This window comes from Suillus subalutaceus, assembly GCF_016647625.1.
Source record: "Suillus subalutaceus strain FC151 chromosome Unknown DFJ58scaffold_110, whole genome shotgun sequence".
Taxonomy (NCBI): domain Eukaryota; kingdom Fungi; phylum Basidiomycota; class Agaricomycetes; order Boletales; family Suillaceae; genus Suillus; species Suillus subalutaceus.
In genome coordinates this window covers 80,479-101,374 of record NW_024540359.1, presented here as the reverse complement: position 1 = coordinate 101,374, position 20,896 = coordinate 80,479, and the positions used below count along the sequence as shown (strand labels likewise).

General features: G+C 44.9%; 7 protein-coding genes across 7 annotated transcripts; 3 read left to right on the top strand and 4 right to left on the bottom strand.

Moving 5' to 3' along the window:
- Nucleotides 1-741: 741 nt before the first annotated feature.
- Nucleotides 742-1,288, bottom strand: DFJ58DRAFT_844399 (uncharacterized protein; the record flags this gene model as incomplete). Its single annotated transcript, XM_041393076.1, has 3 exons — nucleotides 742-837; nucleotides 877-1,054; nucleotides 1,131-1,288. 3 exons carry the CDS (start codon nucleotides 1,286-1,288, stop codon nucleotides 742-744), a joined length of 432 nt encoding a protein of 143 aa, XP_041240247.1.
- A 1,841-nt stretch (nucleotides 1,289-3,129) lies between these two features.
- Nucleotides 3,130-4,959, bottom strand: DFJ58DRAFT_844398 (uncharacterized protein; the record flags this gene model as incomplete). The annotated part of the gene is made up of 9 exons (XM_041393075.1): nucleotides 3,130-3,211; nucleotides 3,262-3,394; nucleotides 3,482-3,628; nucleotides 3,679-4,086; nucleotides 4,129-4,276; nucleotides 4,336-4,504; nucleotides 4,558-4,661; nucleotides 4,755-4,871; nucleotides 4,921-4,959. 9 exons carry the CDS (start codon nucleotides 4,957-4,959, stop codon nucleotides 3,130-3,132), a joined length of 1,347 nt encoding a protein of 448 aa, XP_041240246.1.
- Nucleotides 4,960-5,326: 367 nt separating this feature from the next.
- DFJ58DRAFT_717813 (uncharacterized protein) lies at nucleotides 5,327-8,266 on the top strand (the record flags this gene model as incomplete). Its single annotated transcript, XM_041384405.1, has 12 exons — nucleotides 5,327-5,671; nucleotides 5,730-5,948; nucleotides 6,008-6,169; nucleotides 6,245-6,441; nucleotides 6,511-6,568; nucleotides 6,662-6,718; nucleotides 6,771-6,931; nucleotides 6,997-7,093; nucleotides 7,150-7,329; nucleotides 7,380-7,577; nucleotides 7,635-8,021; nucleotides 8,075-8,266. 12 exons carry the CDS (start codon nucleotides 5,327-5,329, stop codon nucleotides 8,264-8,266), a joined length of 2,253 nt encoding a protein of 750 aa, XP_041240245.1.
- Nucleotides 8,267-10,815: 2,549 nt separating this feature from the next.
- Nucleotides 10,816-11,924, top strand: DFJ58DRAFT_665430 (uncharacterized protein; the record flags this gene model as incomplete). The annotated part of the gene is made up of 3 exons (XM_041382503.1): nucleotides 10,816-11,070; nucleotides 11,140-11,274; nucleotides 11,340-11,924. Coding segments are annotated over 3 exons (975 nt in total), but the record flags the coding sequence as incomplete, so codon positions are not given.
- Nucleotides 11,925-13,193: 1,269 nt separating this feature from the next.
- DFJ58DRAFT_665409 (uncharacterized protein) lies at nucleotides 13,194-13,869 on the bottom strand (the record flags this gene model as incomplete). Its single annotated transcript, XM_041382502.1, has 2 exons — nucleotides 13,194-13,592; nucleotides 13,624-13,869. 2 exons carry the CDS (start codon nucleotides 13,867-13,869, stop codon nucleotides 13,194-13,196), a joined length of 645 nt encoding a protein of 214 aa, XP_041240243.1.
- A 2,581-nt stretch (nucleotides 13,870-16,450) lies between these two features.
- On the top strand, nucleotides 16,451-19,077 carry DFJ58DRAFT_844393 (uncharacterized protein; the record flags this gene model as incomplete). The annotated part of the gene is made up of 12 exons (XM_041393074.1): nucleotides 16,451-16,635; nucleotides 16,744-16,780; nucleotides 16,958-17,071; nucleotides 17,164-17,261; nucleotides 17,497-17,552; nucleotides 17,799-17,812; nucleotides 17,928-17,993; nucleotides 18,176-18,196; nucleotides 18,249-18,268; nucleotides 18,402-18,446; nucleotides 18,533-18,602; nucleotides 18,715-19,077. The coding sequence occupies 12 exons, from the start codon at nucleotides 16,451-16,453 to the stop codon at nucleotides 19,075-19,077; spliced, it is 1,089 nt and encodes a 362-aa protein (XP_041240242.1).
- A 316-nt stretch (nucleotides 19,078-19,393) lies between these two features.
- DFJ58DRAFT_731701 (uncharacterized protein) lies at nucleotides 19,394-20,086 on the bottom strand (the record flags this gene model as incomplete). Its single annotated transcript, XM_041386076.1, has 3 exons — nucleotides 19,394-19,541; nucleotides 19,597-19,918; nucleotides 19,972-20,086. The coding sequence occupies 3 exons, from the start codon at nucleotides 20,084-20,086 to the stop codon at nucleotides 19,394-19,396; spliced, it is 585 nt and encodes a 194-aa protein (XP_041240241.1).
- Nucleotides 20,087-20,896: the final 810 nt, after the last annotated feature.

Genomic DNA, 20,896 nt, shown 5'->3' with positions numbered 1-20,896 from the left:
TGTTCTGATCATGGATCGTCCATCTATCTTGACAGTAAGAACACAATATCTGCGTATAGCTCCACTCTTGAATAGCTTCCATCAGCGGTAGTAACCTTGAAGGGTTTACTGAGGGGATGGGTTTGGATTCGGTGTTGTTTGACGAAGTCTTCGGAAATGAAAGTTCCGGCTGCTCCGGAGTCTATGACTGCGGTGGTTTCAATGGTTTTCAAACGAGTTTTCGAAATAAGGGAAAGTGGAACTCAAAGTTCCTTTCGTTCACCAACTTTTCATACAAGTCTTATGGGTACATTGGAAGATACCGACGTTGATCCAGTCTTCCACATCAAAAATCCTCATTGAGACAACGGACTTCTGCTTCTTCCTCATCATTGCTGCTTTCTACTTCTTTGCGGTGTACTGGGGTTCTTCCATTCTTCTTGTCGGGACATGCCCTAGAGAGATGTCCAACCTTGTGACAGGTGACACCCCTAGTTGTAGTATTAGACCTAGTAAAATGGTAACTACCAGTTTTCCCATTGGCATATTTCACGGCAATTACCAATAGCACATTTTGACCTAATCCGTGGCTCTTGCCACCCCGTGACCCACAGCTGGTTCACACCAGTAAATAATATTACTATGGGTATACACACTAATAATCATATTTAAATGTAGGTTTCAAATAAATGATTCATTGACGATGACTAATTAAACAAATATGATATACGATAAAAATAGGATACAAAAGCCCCTAGATGCCTACCCCTCCTCGTCATCAAAATTGTCCTCATCCTCGGCAAAATATTCATTTACTTCATCCTCGGCAGCTGGGACGTCCGCACCAACTCCAGTGCCCTAGAGAGCAGTGAAACGAGCCAGTAATGAGCGCTGAACTGCAGCCTGCCTGTGGGCATATGCGACGGCGCCAGCCACGATCTGCGCATCCTGGTGTGATAGCTCAGTAACAGATTGCCATTGTTGTACATGCCATGCGAGAAATTGTCGTGTTTGCTGCATTCCCTCCTTGAGAAGCAACACTTCTTCATTCCACCAGTTGTCTGCACACGCGAGACTTGGCCCATTCTACACGTAACACTACCATTTCACATCAGAAAAGAGTCCATAAATGTAGCAGTGAATATACTCACCATCGTTCAGACCCTGCATCAGTTTCGTCGTCCTGAACTCCTGAAGCAAACCAAATCCACGACGTCATCTGATAGCCTTGCCCTAATCCGTGAGATGCGTCTCGCTTGGACCTTGTCCTTCCGCGCATTCCAGTGGTACTACTGGCACCCGACACCATGTCAACAGGTGCCACAATGTCCCTCGCCTCTAAACATCAAAATTCCCTCTCCAGCTCGCTGATTCCATCCAGTCCTAGCAATGCTGACTGAGCGACACGGTACTTTCCAGCAGCAGCATTGATTTTGCTGTCAAAGCAGTGACCTGCACCAAACTAGTCTGGTGTGGCTGAATAACATTCTCATAAGAAGCCTGGCCCAGGAAAAGGACTTGCTTCTTTCTCCTCATTCTTCTGCAAACCCGGTTTACAGGAATGAATATTTTCGGAGATTTATTCTTGGATTCAGTTTCATTTCGTTTGGCTTAAAAATGACTCAGCATGAACTTCTCACATGTCAGGTGACTGTGAAAATTATTTCCCACACAAGTTGTCCTGTGGGAACATGCAGGAAACCCTAAATACAAAGCACCGCACCAGTTCAGCCCCTAACAGAAAATGTAATAAACAAACACCAACATAACACATGGACTGGTACCTTACATAATCAGTGTCCAGACCTTTTCTGCTTTGTCATGAGAAATCACATGACTAACAAGTCAAGATGACTCATCTATATACCAAGTGACTCAACCATCTGAAGTGACTCCCAAAGATTCAACTTGATTCAGTATGACTCACACTAGCTTATATGACTCAGTTTAACTGGAGATGACTTGACAGGAACCTTAAAGTACTGGTAGCATAGCCCTTAAATTTTGTCTATATAAGAGCCCCTTCTCTCTCAATAAAAAGTGTGTGTTTTTATCCCCTAGTACTTGAGTGTGAAGTGTGACTGTAGCCAAACAACAGTGAAGAGCTGTTGAAGATTGGTGAAGGTACTCTTCTGTGAGACACCATTAGTTTGAGCTCATCATCCTCCACAACCACCAAGCCTGGTACTGCCCCCATTTGTTTGTTTTTCCGAGTTCTCTTTTTCTTTTTCTGCAATCTTTTGTGTTGTCTCCTTAGTCCACCTAAGACTTTGCATAGCTTAGTGGGGGAGCTTTGAAGTTGATAATTGTGTGCTTGACCACGCACATCTGAGTAGTGGTACTGAGCTAGGGTTTCATTGCCATACGGCTTTAGTCATTGAAAGGGGACTTGGTGCCGAACACCAAGGATGTCCGTTCCTGTTTTCTGTTTAATACTCGAAGCGAGTTCCTTGACAGCAGGTTCAATAGTACTGAAAGTTCTTTGAGCATTGACTAGTCCTGACCAGTGATCCTACCTGTTTGTGTTGTGGGAGTGACCATTGTAGCTTTGCACGAATCTTTGTAGTAAGATTGCCGTTGGGCATCTTTTTGGTACGAGAAGGTATATTTGTTTCTTTTGTTGTTTCCTGTTGTCCAGGCATTGTTGGATTGATCACTCACATTACTGACCTCACTAGGCACCTTCTGCTGACAGTGGCTTAGGTATTGCTAATCAGCCACCCACGAACGACCACGTTATCAGTCATTGGTATTTGTCTGAATCACTGACCAGTGGAGATATTTGGTTTTATAGGTGTTTATCTATAGATCATCTATCTAAGAAGACAGCGGGTGAGAAAGGAAGTTGTGCGAATGTTGGCTCATTGTCCGCGTAAATCGAGATTGCAGTGTTTGATGAAATGGGATTTGGTATGTAGTTGCCTGCGCAACTTATTGAGTGAATCGCGACACTGCCCCTTACGGAGCTCAGCCTCAATGTGAGTGATATCGTGGGTACATATTGCCTCTTGATCGCTTGGAGGGAGCATTGATGGTAACCAGAGATTCATCCTCGACATCATCAGACGAGTTCTTGTCACACTCTTCAATCCAGCTTTCGATGCCTACCATATATATTCTCTGTATGACACAGAAGTGGTCTAGCTGTTGTCATAGTGTGACCCAGCGTTGGTGAAGTTCGGCATACCCATTTGCACTAAGAGATGATGTGAGATCAACTTTGATTCGTCGCCTGGCAATGATCAGAAGACAGTCTCAGACTACTGCAGAAGCAGAACTCACTGCGCATCTTCGAGAACCAGGCCCATACTGATGAAAGAACTAGGAGTCATCTCGTGAGGAAGTTGACGCCCATTCCTGATAGCAATCTTTTCATTGTCTGCAAGATTAACACATACTTGCGCTTCTGAAAGGCCTGTTGGACCAGAGTCAGCTTCAACAAAAAAAATTCAAAAGTATAGATAGACGTTACTGATTCTGCTAAGCAAGTATGGATTTGGACTTGATTTGTCGTGTTCCCAAGCCTCAATCATCGCAGTCCATTCTCCTTGATGGGCATCATCAATCGTCGAATTAAAATCAAGTAAATAGGACTGGTGGCGACCACTTTCCTTGACGGCATTGAGAAGTTTTCTTCGTAGTGAGAGTCCTGTAAATCAAATGAGTCAATGCATTGGCGGGAACAGAAAAAAATCTTACCTAGTCCAGTATATTTGCGCCAGTTGTGATGTCCGAAATGGTCATCGAGGACATCGTGTTGATAACTGGCGCCCATTTCCTTCGTGCTGTTTGCAACACGATTCATCTCTGCCCAATTGCGCTCGATTCCCTCACCATCAGTCCATCCTACACCTGGCATGAGGTTCAAGGAATGTGGGATCGCACATTTTTCCTCATGCGCAGGGCAGTGAAACTTAGGGATTCCAAAAGAAAATGATGTGAGAGCGACAGCTGCTGGCATCCGAAGATGTTCTGGAAGCTCGCCCATTCTTTTCATGAGATTGAGCTTCCATTGGCAAGCAATGTCATAAGATATGATGACGGAGAGAAGGAGGAGAGGTATGATGGATGAGAAAAAGATGAAATCCATATTAGCATATCTGAATTCTTCATTAGACAATTGGATATAGATTATTTAAACAAAAATACCTTTCGCCCTTTTGGAGGTCTCCAACTCCCTGAGGTCGAACAAATTCATGGCGTGCGCAAAGACATAACCAACGCCAGTCGCTCGCAGCCCATTCGAGTACTTCGATTCAGCGTGTGCCAATGTCTTAAACCCTGAACAAGTGCTAATCTAGTAAGTCGGTCTCCTCTAAGCATGTACAACACGAGTGAAGATCTAAAAAAACCTACATCAGCTTGGCTTGCATTCTTGAGTATGTGCTCTGTGTAAGGTTTGTCAGGAATGAAGTATGCCAGACCCGTGTGCAGCCCAGGATCGGCCGCGCTAGTAGTAGAAGATTGATTCCTGTTCTTGAGGTGGAAGTTGGCATCCATAGCGATAATTAGATAGTAGAGAAATCTATGAGGGGGGAACATTTAATGAATGCAGTGAATATTTTAAAAAAATCTTACTTCATTGATCCGTCTACTTTGTCCCAGTCCTCCGGCAAGTTTATGTCGGAAATTTGCGAAAGCGGTTGCAATGAGTCCCTATTTAGATGCCATTGAAATGGTACCTGAAATGATAAGGTAATGCTGATTGCGCCCTGAAATGGTAAAATAATGCTGATTACTGAGTTTCAAATCACATCACACGCATATGCCCTTACCGTTGTCATTCCATCAGCGCCCAACAGCGATCTTTCAACCCAATTCCTCCATCCTTCAGGTCTCTGTATATAATCCTGTAGTTCTATCACCAAAATGGCCCCCAACCGCACAAGGTTCTGCGATTTATGCAGTCAGGACATCAAGCCATGAGGTTGGACTACTCACCGAAAAGCTTGTGAGACAAACGCGGACAAGCGGTGCCATGATCAGGTCGTTGTGGATGCTATTCGGCAGGAAAAAGGTGTGTTTGATTTCAAGCCCAATTTTAAAGCTGATGATTAGTATTCCAGCACTGAACTCTGTGCTTGATGGACAATGGACAGCTCAACCCAGTCGCACTCACACACCAAGTACGTTTACTGTTATTTCAATGTCTGTTTATTTTACTTGTCTGTCTCCTAGTCGAGCCGAGAGATTACCAGCACGACATTGCACACCGACTTCGACATGGACTTCAGCTTGATTGGTGAGTCTAGTACATATTTTATTGACAATCAATCTCTGAATCTGAATCGCTATTACTACTATCAATAATGCTATCGATTTTTCAGACCATCTTGAACCTGAACCTATGGACGCTGCAGCACCACCCACCTATTCGCTTGATGATATCAAGGTCGAACACCACCCAAATTGTGGCATTGAGGCGAAAATTTATCCATTTAACGAGTTACATCATTGTCCTGCGGCCTCTTCAGCTAACACCTCCCCCAATTACCACCCTTGGCGCCCATTTCAATCTCAACTTGAATTTGAAGTTGCTGAGCTTGCTCTTGAGGTCGGATTGAACAACGAACAGACGGACCGTCTCATCAAAATTTGTCATCAATGTTCTCTTGGAAAGGATAAATTTACGTTGAGGAACCATAAAGACATTCACGCCAGGTGGGAGGCAGCATCCCATCGGGTCACAAAGGTGATTTTATCCATTTTTTGCTGTATGGACTCAGAATTTGACCTTTCTTGAAGCGCAGTTCACCAAGGATGTGATCTCGGTGCCTTACGATGGCGAGATGCGGGACTTCGATATATACTACAGAGATCTTTGGGATCTTGCTACTGACTTACTTCAGGATCCTCACCTCTTCCCTCACTTTGTGTTCGATGCACAGCGCTTATCAAAGTTTGATGGGCAAACTTTTGTCCGCTTTGTAGATGAACCTTACACCGTGGAAGACTTTTGGAATGTGCAAGTATGTATCCTGTAGTTTTAATTCTTGTTTTATATATGTGAAACATTGTGCATTTGTAGTCGCAACTACCACAGGATGCAAAGCCACTAGCTTTCATCTTATATGCCGATAAAACAAGGTTATCGTCGTTCGGCACTGCGAAAGGATACCCGGTTGTCGCGTGCTTAGCAAATCTACCTACTGACATTCGGAATGGACGAGGTATGGGTGGTGGTTACATTGTAGGATGGCTGCCAATCATATGTCCTAACATTTGTCTCATTGTCGGTGCTGATGGTGGGGTTGTGTTTTATTAGGTGCCAGAAGATAAAGAGCATGCTGGAAAGTCAAGCTGGGTGAACTTCAAACACGCGGTCTGGCACGAGTCATTCATGAGAATCACCTCTTCGTTGGCATCAAAATCAAGGACAGGACAATGGTATTCCTGCCCAGATAGCATTGATCGGTGGTTTTTCCTTTGTCTACTTATTTTATCGGCTGATTATGAAGAACAGTAAGTACTAATTGCAATTTTACTTGTACCATCATTCTACATTGTGTGTTCGCTAATGATAATTTACAGGTGTGTTATGTCACTTACTCGAGGGATCATGAGCCTTTGGTCATGTCCTATCTGTCTTGTTCCTCGAGACGAGCTTTGGGATACGTCAAAATGATATCCCCACCAAATCGCCGACACATCGCGGGATATTGTATTGGCTGCATGGGAAAAGGACACCTACGAAGAACTAGAGGAGCTTCTCAAACAATATGGACTTCATGATGTTATTGTGAGTTTTGTGTCTACTATTTGTGATGCTCTTAGGTTAACTTATTTTTTAGAATTCATTGTGGGCCATCCAATATTCAGATGTCCATCAAGCACTGTCGCATGACCGGTGTCACTACAACCATGGTGGCCTTTGGTCACATCATTACTGGGTTGAGTTGCAAAAGCGCTTGACGAGCCTCGGAAGGGCAAAAGTAGCCCAAGTTGATAAGAAGTGCGTCTCTTTCTCTTAATTGTGCTAATATCTAACATGTTACCCCCCTTCTAATATGTCTGTAGTTTCGCAGCATTTCCACAATGGCGAAATTTGAAGCATCCGAACCAAGTAATGAGTGTTACATTTGCAGACAGCTCCGTCCATGAAGATATTTCAAAGGTTCGTAGTTTTATTATTGTACACAACTGTCTCACTAACACATTATTACACTACAGATGATAATATATGCTACGCACAACATCCTAACAGAGGAAGCCTCTCCACTTGGATACCTTCTACTTCGCTGTGTGCGCCTTTACCTCGAGGTCGACATGTACGCTGCCTTTGAGGTTCACACAACGAATACGATCAGCGAGGGCAGAAGCGCCATTCAGGCCCTAACAGCATTCATGAAAGTACGTCTAATAATCCTCTACTTTAGCAAATGAACTTATAGTAGTTGTAGCAATATATCATGGCAACTGACGAGGAGGACGACAAAAATTGGAATTTTCCAAAACTCCACATGACCACGCATCTATTCGACGATATAGAGGCTAAAGGGGTCACAAGGAACTACAATACGAAGCCGAGCGAGCAAATGCACGGGCCATTGAAGGACTGGTACCAGCAGCAGACCAACTTTAAGGACTTCGCAGAACAGGTGGGTAATACAAGGCTACTTTTGCATTTAGCTACTCACGGGGCATCGTAATTACAGATTCTTCGTATAGACCACTGGCTACTCGTTGCGGACAATATCCGTCGTCAGATCTTTGACTTGGATGAATATACAAGGGTGACATCACAAAGCCAAGCAAACGACATCAACGACATCGACAATGATGCCAACGAAGATGACCCTGACTCCAAGTCGTCAACGAACCCTTTAATGCATGATTTTGACCCTTTGGATGGGTCTATGCATGTGAAATTTGGGTCGAGGGAAGCTCCGCAGACCTTTGGTCTCATTGAGAATTCCCACAAGAATGACGTCACATTTACCAACTTCCGTGTTAAGCTGAACTCGTTTCTAAATGTATTTCTACCTGCAAGCAACATACCCCTACCAGATGGGAGGAGAGTCCATCTCTTATCGACTCACACAGTAAGTTTGTTCAATTCAGTAGTAGCCCTTACTACACTAATCACACAAAACAGATCACTACATGTCGACTTCTGCGTGTCAACTACGAGTCAATGGTGGACTGGCGACAATATACAGATTACCTTCAGTGCAATCCACGGTTCTTTAATGCACCACGTTTCGATTGCATGTTCATCCAGACCAAGCAAAAGGTCATCCTTGGACGCCTGCTCTTGCTTTTGAGTGCCCAGTTGGAGACAATGTGATTCCACTTGCTCTTGTCCACCCATATGACGCTCCCACAGGCGCACGGCTTTGAAAAGACAAGCACCTCAACCTTTTTAGAGTTCAAGCAAAACCACGGGCACAGGTGGAATTTTTTCCATCAGGTCTATCATTTGCGGGGCACTTCTAGTGCACAACGAAAACCTTGATTACTTCATTGTCGACACAGGTTGATACGGACATGTTCCTTCGTGTGAAGGAAATGCATCTGCAGGCAAAGCATGTGGTGCGCATTTGACTGGTGAGTGGCATCTCTTTGACATGTCTGATTTGTATTAATATATAGCTACCAGGCATCATTATATCTATGTTGCTCGGCTACCACCTCCATTTTTATTTAATTTATGTTTATGTGACACTAGGAACGATGTGGATAGGTCTGGTAACTATCCTACAGGATTCATTGCCAATCAGGGACTGGGCGATCCAGCAGTGCGCGACTTTTACTTACAATCACATGTGCTGCTCAGGGACTGAGCAATCCAGCAGTACGCGACTTTTACTTACAATCACGTGTGCTGATCTGACTATCCAGCCGTACGCAATTTCTACTTGCAATCGCATGTGCCGCTCAGGGACTGGGCAATCCAGCAGTACGTGACTTTTACTTACAATCGCATGTGCTGATCTGACTATCCAGCAGCACATGATTTCTACTTGCAATCACATGTGCCGCTCAGTCTAAGGGACTGGGCAATCCAGCAGGCCGAATGACTACCAGCACTTTCATTGGTCAACACATGACGACTTTGGCTTCACAAGTCTGGTGGATCTGACAGGCTTGGCTTCATTAAACAGTGGGAGAACGTGTTCCGCATCCCTGCCAAGATTGATTTGCAGGAGGATTCAGACTTCCTTTGCCCATGTCTTCTCTTGATGGTACGTTCTCCTTCATCTACAAACAACTTCGCAGGAGAGGTGCTGACAGTGATGCCTCCAGTTTCTATCACTTCCATGCCTCAGTGCACTCGCAGATGCACCTATAAAATGCTATTGCTGCTTGTTGTCGCCACTCATATTCAGCCTCTGTCTCATTGTTAGTCTAAGGTCCACCCATTGGCTTGTACAACTGCAATAGTCATGGACACGCCACTATGGATACTGCCGCTGCGATGATTCGAGCACCAGCACAAGTAGCGTCTCACAGTCATACACTCACAGCAAACGTGTCTCGTGGGCTAGGCATTGCCTCGACTTTCTGTCAACTCCATGCTCAGCGACTTCTTAGGAGACCTGGACTGGCACACGAGATGCTTGACTCTGCTTTGGATCATACTGACTGTCATTTCTGCATCACTGCCTGAAAACCCTGTTGGAGGCATCCAAAGTGTGCTTTAGAGTGGTCAATACGTGAATCGCATGTCCTATGATTCGATCATGTGCACGGACCATGAGTCTCAGCCAGTGTCCAACATGGAGGACTCTGAATCACTCATTAAAACTGGCCACAGGACATCGCTTTCTTTATCCGACTGCATTCTTTGCTGTGGGCTCCTCACACGCACCTCCTCAATTCAAACGGTTATCAGGCTACAGCAAATTGCTTGTCTGTATTCACAGTCCGCAAGATGTGACACCAGATGTACATGTTTGCAACACCATACCCTACAGTCTAACATCGTTTAAATTGCCTGACCTATTACGAACACCAGATGGTGGTGTTTGATATGCGTACATTCACACATGTTTTATTACTCGTGGTACGTACTTCAAAGTTCACAACTGATGGACCACTAACCAATATGTCTTGATTATAAAACAAGGTTTCGGTTACATCTATGGACGTGTAAAACTGCTGCAAGTGGTATTATGTCAAGCATGCACGAGGTAATAGTGCAGTATCATTTAAAGTGTTGTATTGATCCTAATTTTGTGTTGTCGCCTTCCCATCCAACAGAACTCTTCTCCAAAGCTTATTACTGTTGGGCAGCCATGTCGCACGTTACACAGTCGCACTCGCACTCAGACACAGACAGTGACTTTGATGATCAGGGTGGTGATCCTACTCATATCTCTATTCCGGCCCCCAGTGCTTCTAAAGGGGAGCTTCTAGAGGTAAGATATGATTCGTTTGTTGGGGCTATTTGCTAACTTGATTTGTTTCAGGTGCTTAAAGCACTGCAGGTTCAAATGCAGCGGCTTCAAGACGAGAACAGGAGTATCAAGGAGGAGAATAAGACTTTGCGTGCCGAGAAGCCCAAATGAAAACAGCGCGCGGACACTCAACATGAACTCAGCGTTCATGAGGACACTATCACTATCTATGCTCGTAAGTATGGCATGATGGTAGAGATGTTTCCTAGTAGCGAGCTTCTCAACAAGAAACTCCCGGAAACTCCCACTCCATTTGATAGCCCCGACCGATATAAGACTGCAGTGACGCAGGACTCCGCATTCTTACACGAGCTTTATCAACATTTCCCCAAATCATTGCACAAGATAATGGAAAGCTCTTATTTCAGTGATGTGGTATGTAGCTTGTTATTCCCAGAGTTGCCATGTTGAATCACTAATACGACAATAGGTACTAAAAAGTATTCCTGACGCTCATGCCAATGAAATTAAGAAACTTCGTGGTGTTGCTGGTGATATTTTCGACCTTCCCTCAAAGTATTTCACCAACACCAACTTCGAGAGAGCCACCACTCCCGAAATCCAACAGTTACTTGGCGTTTCATCTGCTACAAACCAGACGTACAAGACTTTTCCGCCAGTCTTGTTTCCGGGGTTGAAGGAAGACGGGTCGCTGAAGACGGTGTTCGGGAACTGGGAGCTACTAGCCCGAGTAAGTCTTATCAGTAGCACTGTTCTTGTGTTGGTGATTTATCTTATTGAATGCGATATGATTACTTAGGTTCTCAAAGCTTCGTTGCATGGTGTTACCTCACTCCACCACAGGTCAAGTGGCGGCGGCGGCGCACATACCAATGCTCTCAAATGGAGCGTTCATCAAATCACGCCAGGAGCGATAGCATGGGCGGCAGTTATCGTAAGTCAGCATTTCAATCATTCACACCTCGAGCCTCAGTTGTTTATCATGTATTGTTGCGGCAGGCGATATTTCTACTCTCGCCAGACACCGAGTTCTCAAGCTCTGGCCTTGGGAAGAAGTCGAGTATTAATTACAAGACTCTCTTTTACAACTACAAGAAAGTTCTTGTTTTGAAATGGACCACCAAGCACGTTGTCTCAATTGTTGCCAACATCAACCGTTATATCTTCGAGGCTGCAAGAGGACCTGCTGTTGACCTGGCCAAACAAGATCATACAGATGCCATCAATTGTGCGCTTGTGGCGCTGGACATGGACAGCGATTCGGATGATGAATCTGATGCTTCAGCTCTAATATCTGCTGCACTTTCGGTTGCTGATCCAGAACCTTCCATTACTTCTGTCACCCAAAGTCTAAGCACCATTGATGCAAGGTCCATCATCAATTCCCAACCCGAAGCACCTGAATCTGATATTGTACGTGATGCATTGGTTGCTGATGTTGATGCACAAGTTGTTGAGGCAAACACACAGGATGCTGGAGATAGTGTCAGTGGACGAGGGCGGGCAAAAACTAGAGGGTCCATGAAGAAGGCAGCAGCTCCACAAGCAGCTGCAGTTTCTCGCACAACTCGGTCTCGCAAATAATTTCTGAATCAATGTTATCCTGTTGTCCTCAATGTTCCATTTTCTCTTAGACTCATTTGATCATTCTTTAGCTCTATTATACATTGTATTAGGGGAGCCATTTAATTGGTCCAGGGGAGCTGCATCGTTTTTCAAATCCCGATGCAGACTCAAATTTAAATAGTACCCAAATTTAACTGGACTGGTTCTTCCTTTCTCTCCCACTATTACAATGTCGTTTGAAAACCTTCGCTCCATCATTTACTTTTCATAACAACCAAATTAACATCAGACACTCCTCGCCTCAATTCTATTACAATCTCACTTCAACCTGCTCTCTCGCTTTAGATTCATTGAAATGGTGCCACGGAATGTGTAAATTTCATTGACAAGGTATCGATTTTCTTGCACCCTGTCGTCACTTGATATTATTGTTAACTTCAATTCAGACAGATTCAGAATCTGAGAACTATTAGCTTCATCACCCTCGACAAATCAATGTTTCCTGGACCTGTCATCCTCAACCATACCTTTCATACCTTCGCATTTCGTTGGGCCTCCGAGTATTAACCTACAGTGGTTTGCCGTCAGTGTTTAATTTAATAAAGCAAGGTACATTTTATTTTGTTGAATGTTTGTCTTGCCCGATACTAATAACGGTCTCAATGTTTAGATCACGGGAGATTAATAGTCTGATTCAGTTGAGAGAATCGTGATTTTTGCATATCATAGGGCGCAGACGAGCGAGGCTGTCGTCTGACTTGAATCATATTACTCCTTATTAGTTAAATCTGAATCCTGTATTAGTACCAGATTGAATAAATTGTAATCCGTCTTACAAAAACAATATTGGTGTTACCATATACTGCCTGTCTGTTTGAATGGACTTGCAATAACTTCGCAATGACGGTTGTGACAATGATGACAATCTCAATACAATGTTATAGTTGTAATTATCATGACTCATCCGTGATTGCCAGGCTGTTGCAATCGAGCTTGCAACCGTCATTTAAATGATCATGACAATGGTAACTCTATTATAGCAACCTATTTAAAGACGTGCACTGCATTTGGGCATTGAAACACGTTTCAGGGCGTTGAAATCTAAATTAGGAAATTCCGACATACGCCAGGTTGCGGACAAGCAGGACACTTGATGGCTAATGTACCAGGCTCAGTCTCGTAGATGCCGCCTGTTATATTGCCACGGCCAGCTTGCTTCATTAATTTAATGTGCCGAAATTGACAAACCATCCTCATAAATTCTTTGTACCGGGACTGTGACTGCAGTCAATATTTGTCAGACATAGGCCGTGGAATAACATACCTTACATTCAAACCTGTGTTGTCAGTGAGTCGTTCAAGACTTGCGTAGAACTCGTAGCCGGATACTTTGCTTGACCACGTCAAAATGAGGAAGAACTCTAGAACCCGTTTCATACAGGCACTCTGAGGAAAATGTAGGGTGGCTGGGTACCACTCACAACGTAACAGTTGCTGGCAATGAGAAATTCGCTGATGGCACCCACAGAAATCCACGTTTACTTGGTGAATCACATTGGTGTGAATAACAACAAAAGAAATATGCCCTCTTTGCAGACATAAATATGGCATGCCTTCGTGTCCCAGTTGAACTCTCAAGCCCATGTCAGCTAAGGTAGTGCGCTCAAAATGAATCCCATTCCATTTCTGCGCATCATTAAAAAACTAGAAATACAACCAGAACTTTGAAACACTCACATTGATGATATGTAAAGGATGGCAGTGCATGCTTTAATAAATAACAAGACTTGCACAGAATCTCCGGTCCAAAGCAATCTTCACAACGATACAGGTGTTCTTGTAGAATAGTATTACCGATATTGCTGCATGAACACGGTGTCGTTGCAAAGATACCACGGCCCTCCAGATGTAGCTCTTCGAGAAGATATTCTTCACGGAATCCAACACACTCATTGATACCCATCCATTCATGCAAAGGTGCATCCTATAAAGAGTTAAGTTTGCAAAGGGAAAAATATTGAAATCTCACCGAGTTCGCATAACGTTTTGCTGGCGCCTTGGCCACCATGACGGGCTGGGACTCAATCTCATTGTCAAACACAAAGTCATCACCAAGGGTTGACTCCCAATTATCCATTTGCAGGGGCCCAACTTGGTCTTCCACCCCATCACTCGCCCTAATTTTTGTCAGGGAGCAAGGTATGATGAGTTGCCTGCGACTGCTGGTTGACATTGCTACCATCCTGGCATAAGCTGTTGTCGTATGGTCGTCCGAGTCAGACTCATTGTGGTACGCCACATATTTTCTTCTTTTCCTTGACATGAGTAAGGCTTGTTCGAGGGGGAAATAATACTAGAGCTTACCAGTAGACACACGTTCCCGCGAGTAAGTTCCTCCCTCCTTCGAGTCATAGTGCTTCAAAAAAGAAGCATGTACAAAATAGGGTGTCAGACGATCACTTTGGTAGATAGATAAATATATCAAGAAGTTCCTGGTTGATTTGTTGCTCATTCGGTTCCCCGCGTATATGCACCGAAGTCAGACTAAGCCCTGTTAAAATATTTTAAAGCCTAAAAGTGAAAAATTGAACTTGAACCCAACCGACCTAAACCCTCAGACATGTCCACCGCTACTACACCTCCACCCTCACCTGACATGTCCACCGCACCTACGCCTCCACCCTTGCCCAACATCTCCACCACTCCTATGCCTCCTCCCTCGCCTGACAGCAATACTCCACACAACATCGGGAATGTCTTCCAGTGTGGACATACAGATGTTAAACTTCAAAGCATCTGTGGTCCGTGCGGTAGTCAAGTAGCTCGAATTTGCATGCCAGACTGCTGCGGTGAGATTGGTTATCATTGACAGAATCCAGCACTCACCCACCTGTTAGTCAAGCTTATAGCAGTCACTGTTGTAGAGTTATTGACTACTGATCCAATGAAAAATGAATGTTTCCATACCATGATCCGTGAAGTCATTATGGAGGAAGTGGAGCAGGATTCTAATGCACAACTTCAGGCATATCACGCAGCTGTGGCTGCAACGGCAGCTTCGAATCATGCCATTCCCACTGAAGGCACTGACAATACAACAGATGTTGATTCAATTGAGTGATCATGTACGTCCAATCTTCTTAAATATGTTGAAATATTGTTGAGTATTCTGTTCCTTCAAGTTCAGTGTTTATTCAGCGTCGAGACTCGAAACGCGGAATTAGTTACACTTTGTATTTCTTGCTTACAAATGAATCTTGTGTTGTGTCTATGATGTGTGTGACATTGTGTGTTAGTGCTCATTCACCAGAAAATAAAGAATAACCTTTATCTGAGGGTGCTTGAGCTTGAGATTGGTATGAGTGTGTAGCTGAGCTCCAACACGGTGATGCCGTTGTGAATAGAATGGTAGTTGTTTACATAATGAATCTTGTGTTTGAGTGGTCACGGTGTATGATATCACATATGCATGCATAACATTATGTGTTAGCTCAGTGTTTGTGAAAATGAACAATATTAATATTACTTGCCATGTATCTTCGTTATCTGAAACTGGACAATGCTTTGGATCAGTAAGAGTGTGCGGTTGATTCACGATTAGCTCCAACATCATGATTGTGCGTAGTGAATGTTCAATGCGTGACAGTCAGTCTCACATTTAAGTTAGCAGTTGTACCATCAAACTATCAAGATCACAGCTTATTCAAGTTGTGACCTGGTATGTAGCTCATTAATAGTAGTTCGTTGATGTGCCTATTTCGTTGATGAATGCATGATCGGACTCACGCTGTGGTGAAAGAAATAGTAGTCAGCTAGATATACCAACTAACTTACTAAATCCTAATGGGTGCGAGTGCAGTACTTCGACCCAAGGGGACTGCTATTGAAGCACTTCCTTCTAATAGTGCGAGGGAAGAGAAAGGAAGAACTAAGCTCTAAGGCCCAAGATATCCGATCGACCAAAGGTCTGAGTCCGAGAATGTCTGACGCGATATGGGATACCGATGGTACACCCTGACGCGAGATACCGATGCGAGGTGGGGAGTTTGATGCCGATGAGCGGCACGTAAGTCTAGGCCGAGGTAAAGAGAGTCCAGGTATAACTAGGTATGATGAGGTAAGACTAGGTATGGGTTGCCGATGTAAGACTACCGGTAGCGGTCCGGATCTCACAAGGCCTAGGTAAAGAAACCTTAGATAGAGTGCACTTAGAGCGGTCAAGGCACGTCCGATGATAAAAAGCAAGGGGGATCAATTTGCACAATCAAGGACTAACTAAGGTGACTCCTACAATGGTACCAGGTATGTCCGAGGAAGGGAAGTAAGGGATAATACGAACTTGAGTCTTATTTATCTAACTGCATGAACGTCCGGAATCGCACAGGTGAGAGTAGTAGTGAAATGCGAGGTACTCGGGTCGATATGTAATAAGGCTCGCGAGTGCTGTGGCCATGGGAATACATGTAATAATGCCTGCTGTTTGTTCAGTAACAGTAAAATGAGCTTAAAATGCACCAATGGAGATAGGTGGACATGGGTAGGACATGGGAGGACTTGGTACCGATGGGATGGAATGGTCGGCCGAGGTGCGCGATGGCCGATCCGACGAGCAAGGGACGGTTAAGACAACCCTGGCTCTTCTGCGAGAGACCGAGGCCACGGATCCGTTGAGGCGATCTCAACCTGGCTGGGCTGATATGAAATATCTAAAAATGCTCAACCAGTATAAGTGAGTCTTGGCTCTGCCTAGCTGCTATACTCGCAGAATGCAAGAACGTTCGACCCTAAAGGGGACTGCTACTGAACACAGAACCAGATGAAAGAAAGACCCTTGAAGTGCAATGGATGCGCGAAAGCACAAGAAGAAAAGCGAAGTGAGCACGAAGCGCGAGAGAGCGCACTAAGGTAAGCGCGAGCGTGGGAACGTGAGCGCTGAGGCGCGCGTTGTGCGGAAAATACCGGATAAGGAAACGGATAAGGAAGTGGATGTGCAAAGCGAGTGCAAATGCAGAGCGAGTGTTATAACGAGCATGGATAATAGTCTAGTATAGGCGGATAACGATAACCATTGGATACACAAAGTGCGCCCAAGTGGTGACTACTACTTTAGAGTAAAACCCAATAGCGAGGGAAGTACAGTAAAGGGGAGTAATAATGATGGAGTAGTAAGTCAGCAAACTTTATACTATGGAAATCGCATCGGAAGCGGAAGGGATAGGAGCAATAAGCGCTATGAATACGTAATGACATGTAATAGCGCTGCAATGCTTGTTACAAACCACGAGGCAAGGGATATGACGTACCAATGAGGTGGATGGACATAGAGGGACGTTCCTGGATGATAGGCGATGCAGGGTGATGCAGGGCGCTTAAGTGCGAGAAAGCGCGCAAGGTGCACGTGTGGGAGTGCTGCGCGTTGTGCGGGAAAGTACCGTGCCTATGGCGCGTTTCACGGGAAAGCTGCGCGTTATGTGTAAAACGACTAGGGACATGATAGAAGTCGAATATAGCTGATGGTGCGAGTCGTGCATTGAAGGCCAATTGTCATGAGTTGTGAAAAGGTGCGAAATGTGCCCATATGTGCCTGCAGAAACGCGAGTCTCTACACCGTATCGGCCAAGTCAGACATAGACCGGTGCAACACAGGTGAGTCGAGTGAGTCGAGACTTTGCAAGGAAGTGGTGTATGGATGCGATGTGGATATCTAGGCTGCTTGACTCCTATAGCGAAATGGGGTTCTGCAAGGCTAGCCCGAGCTTGAACACCACAACACGCTAACTTGAACTCTGAGAGTTTAGTTATGGTCCTACCATCGAATCAAGATCACTCATGATCAGGAGTCAGTCTCACATTTAAGTTAGCAGTTGTACCATCAAACCATTAAGATCACAGGATATTGTGACCTGGTATGTAGCTTGCTGATAGTAGTTCATTGATGTACCTATTTCGTTGATGAATGTATGATCGGACTTGCGCGCTGACTTTCTGAGAGTTTAGTTATGGTCCTATCATCGAATCAAGATCACTGAAACATGGGTCAATCTAGCAGCCCTACCATCAAATTATCAAGATTACAGAATACACATAGTATGTATCTCTTTAACAGTAGTTGATTGATTTGATTTGCCCATGAGCAATTGTGTGTTGTGAAAGCAAATCAGGCTGGCCAGGTTATGGTCATACCATCAAATCCAGATCACCGAAACACGAGTCTATGTAGCTCAACGCAGTTACCTTCTGCGCCATGTATCAAATGATATGGACTTGAGGTCTTGAAGCGGGCATCTTCAGTAAGTGATATCATTCATTATTTCCATTTATTGACTCTGTGTTTGCATTCAGTTCACGGGCCCTACTGCTATGTACATCGCCCCTTGTCACAGATCATCGATTTACGGTAATCAACTTCCTTATATAAAGGTGCTACTTTCGTTTCGTCACACCCATGATCTTTCCTCATGGTTCGCCCCACTACTGTTCATCACACTGTTGTAGCCAGACAGCAGGCTGCCGCGAGAAATGCAGAAGATATTATGAAAAGTAAGTTCGGTTGTTATTACTACCTCTCTCCCTGTAACTGAAGTGTTTAGGCACTGAGACACTATTTTATTGAGACATCATCTCAGTCGCACGAACAATACTCCCTCCATCATCAGCGAGTCTAACACGAAGGTCCTGCCGGATGACTCAGATGAGGTTGACTTCGAGGCAATGATCATTTTCTTTTCGACGATAATTAATCGCATCCTTAACGATTGACTGTAGTGTCACTTTAACTGATTGTTTGGAGCTTGTATGTGATGCGAAGAATAAAGTCCTGGCAATCGTTCCTTCCGGGATACCCACAGTCTACGTTGAGGACGTCCTCCGCAAGTATGCTATGATGTTGTGCACCAGTGTCGTCGGGGACATTGAGATACTCAAGGATGGGCTTGACTGTGTCAAGCCCTATTTGATATGGGCACAGCAGGGGCAGGACAAGATTTTCAATATGATTGGCATATGTGATGAATGGCGCACCGCTGATGAGGTTTCTAACTTCATTGGGCATTTGGTAGCTATGCTGGAGGATCTTTACAGACTAGCCGTTTGGGGTGACCTCGACGAGGCTTATTTACTTGGGGAAACCATGTACCAGAAGGTCTTGGGGCTGGAGGCTCCTGGAATCTAGCTCGGACTTACTCATTTTTAGAATAGATAATATCCTTGTTGCCATGATCTACCAGCGAGCGCGGGAGAAAATCAGATTCAATAATTGCATGTTGCATTGACTTCATGTAAGATACAAAGCAGCCCAAACGTAACATGTATTCAAGCGAAGAGGAAACTCAATATCTAGCCTAGTGATCAATCAATGAGTACATATCTATTACTGCCCGGTTACGCGTCCTCTTCGATGATGATGCATTGGCCTGTATGTCAGAACGACCCCATTGCTTGTTGCCACCGGAAGCCACAGACTTCGACATGGACCGAGTTGCTATGAGTCAGTCCAAAACCCACATGACATCGTCTACAGTGTCTTCCCAGTGTGAGTCTTCGTAACCTTTGCCACCGACATTGTCTGCCCACCATTTCAAGGTGGCTACAACCGAGAGCATGCCGTTTGCGCCTGGTTTGTTGAGGGAGTCCCAACTGCCATCATCTGTGCAAGGGAGAATTGCACCTGCCGTGAGTGTCGGCGCCTGACATGTTCTCCCACTCCGGTTGAAGCGTGAGCCACCAGGACCACCATTGCGATATGAATGTGTTGAGATCGGGTATGGTTGGTTTCCCTTTACGTCTGCGGGAAATCCACCAGTGGACTTCGATCGGACGATGTTCGCATCCCAAGGCAGCTTTCTCGTTCGCGAAGTTCGATGCATCCTCAAGGCGCACCAGCCTGTCAAATAACTGGATCAACTGAGGAGAAGTCGGGGCGGGGAACATCAACTGCTGGAATGGATTTCTGAACCACGGCGGGCTGGATGGGAGTGTAGGCAAGCTGAGTGATAGGTTGCCATTAGGAGAGGCTGTATGTAACGTGAGTGACTGATAGTGCACAGGAGAAGCATCGATTACATACTGTTTGCAGTCCGATTTGAATTAACCATGTGTTCATCGAGAGTCGTGTTGAGAGGGGTGTGACGATCATCCACAGCCCCTTCTGTGTCTCGTTTGGCAGAGGGCGTCTCATCCATGTTGTGATTATCAACGGGGTTGCAGATTCAATCTTGAGTTCTGAGATCAGGAATCTCGGTTGCTGTGTTGAAATAATATTAACATATCCGAGGTCAGTATGCTGAGCGCCAATACTCACCAGGTGCAGCAGGCGGTTGATTAACAGCCATCCCAGAGTCGTTTCTGAGAGACAGATCAATCATGTTGTCATTGAAAGGTGGGCGGGTGGTGGGAGTGTCAGCAGGCAACTCGATTATGGCAGCGGATGTGATTGCTAAGGAGATATCAGTTCAGTACACTTGTATGACAAATTGAATGACACATTGACCAAGTGGAGCTGGAGGACGATCGATGGTTATCATGGCATTGTTAACCGAGGTGTCCTCATCAAGCTCATCAATTTCTTCCGTGTCGTCCGGCACCTTGGATAAGTGAGCCGGCACTTCGGACACACGATCCAGCACTTTGGACGTGTGATGGCGCTTCTTTGCACTGAGATGTTTGAGAGCCGCCGCTTTGTGGCGTGGATTAAAGTGTGTGACACCATAATTTCCTTTGGGTGGTGAAAATGGAAGTACCCGCCTGGAAACAGTTCTTCTTCGCTGTCTGTGGAGCTTGACGAAGTTGAGGATGAGGAAGATGAAGACGAGCCTGAGGATGGGGAAGATGATTCTGACGATGATTCGTCCATCTCAGAAGGGTCAGAAGAAGGCTTACTCCAAGAAACACATCCCCATTTGGTACCTTGCTGCTTTGGTTTCATTCGGGATCTATATTTGGCCGTTGTTGGTTTATTCGCTTGCTCTTCAGGATCTTCCTCAGCATCAGAT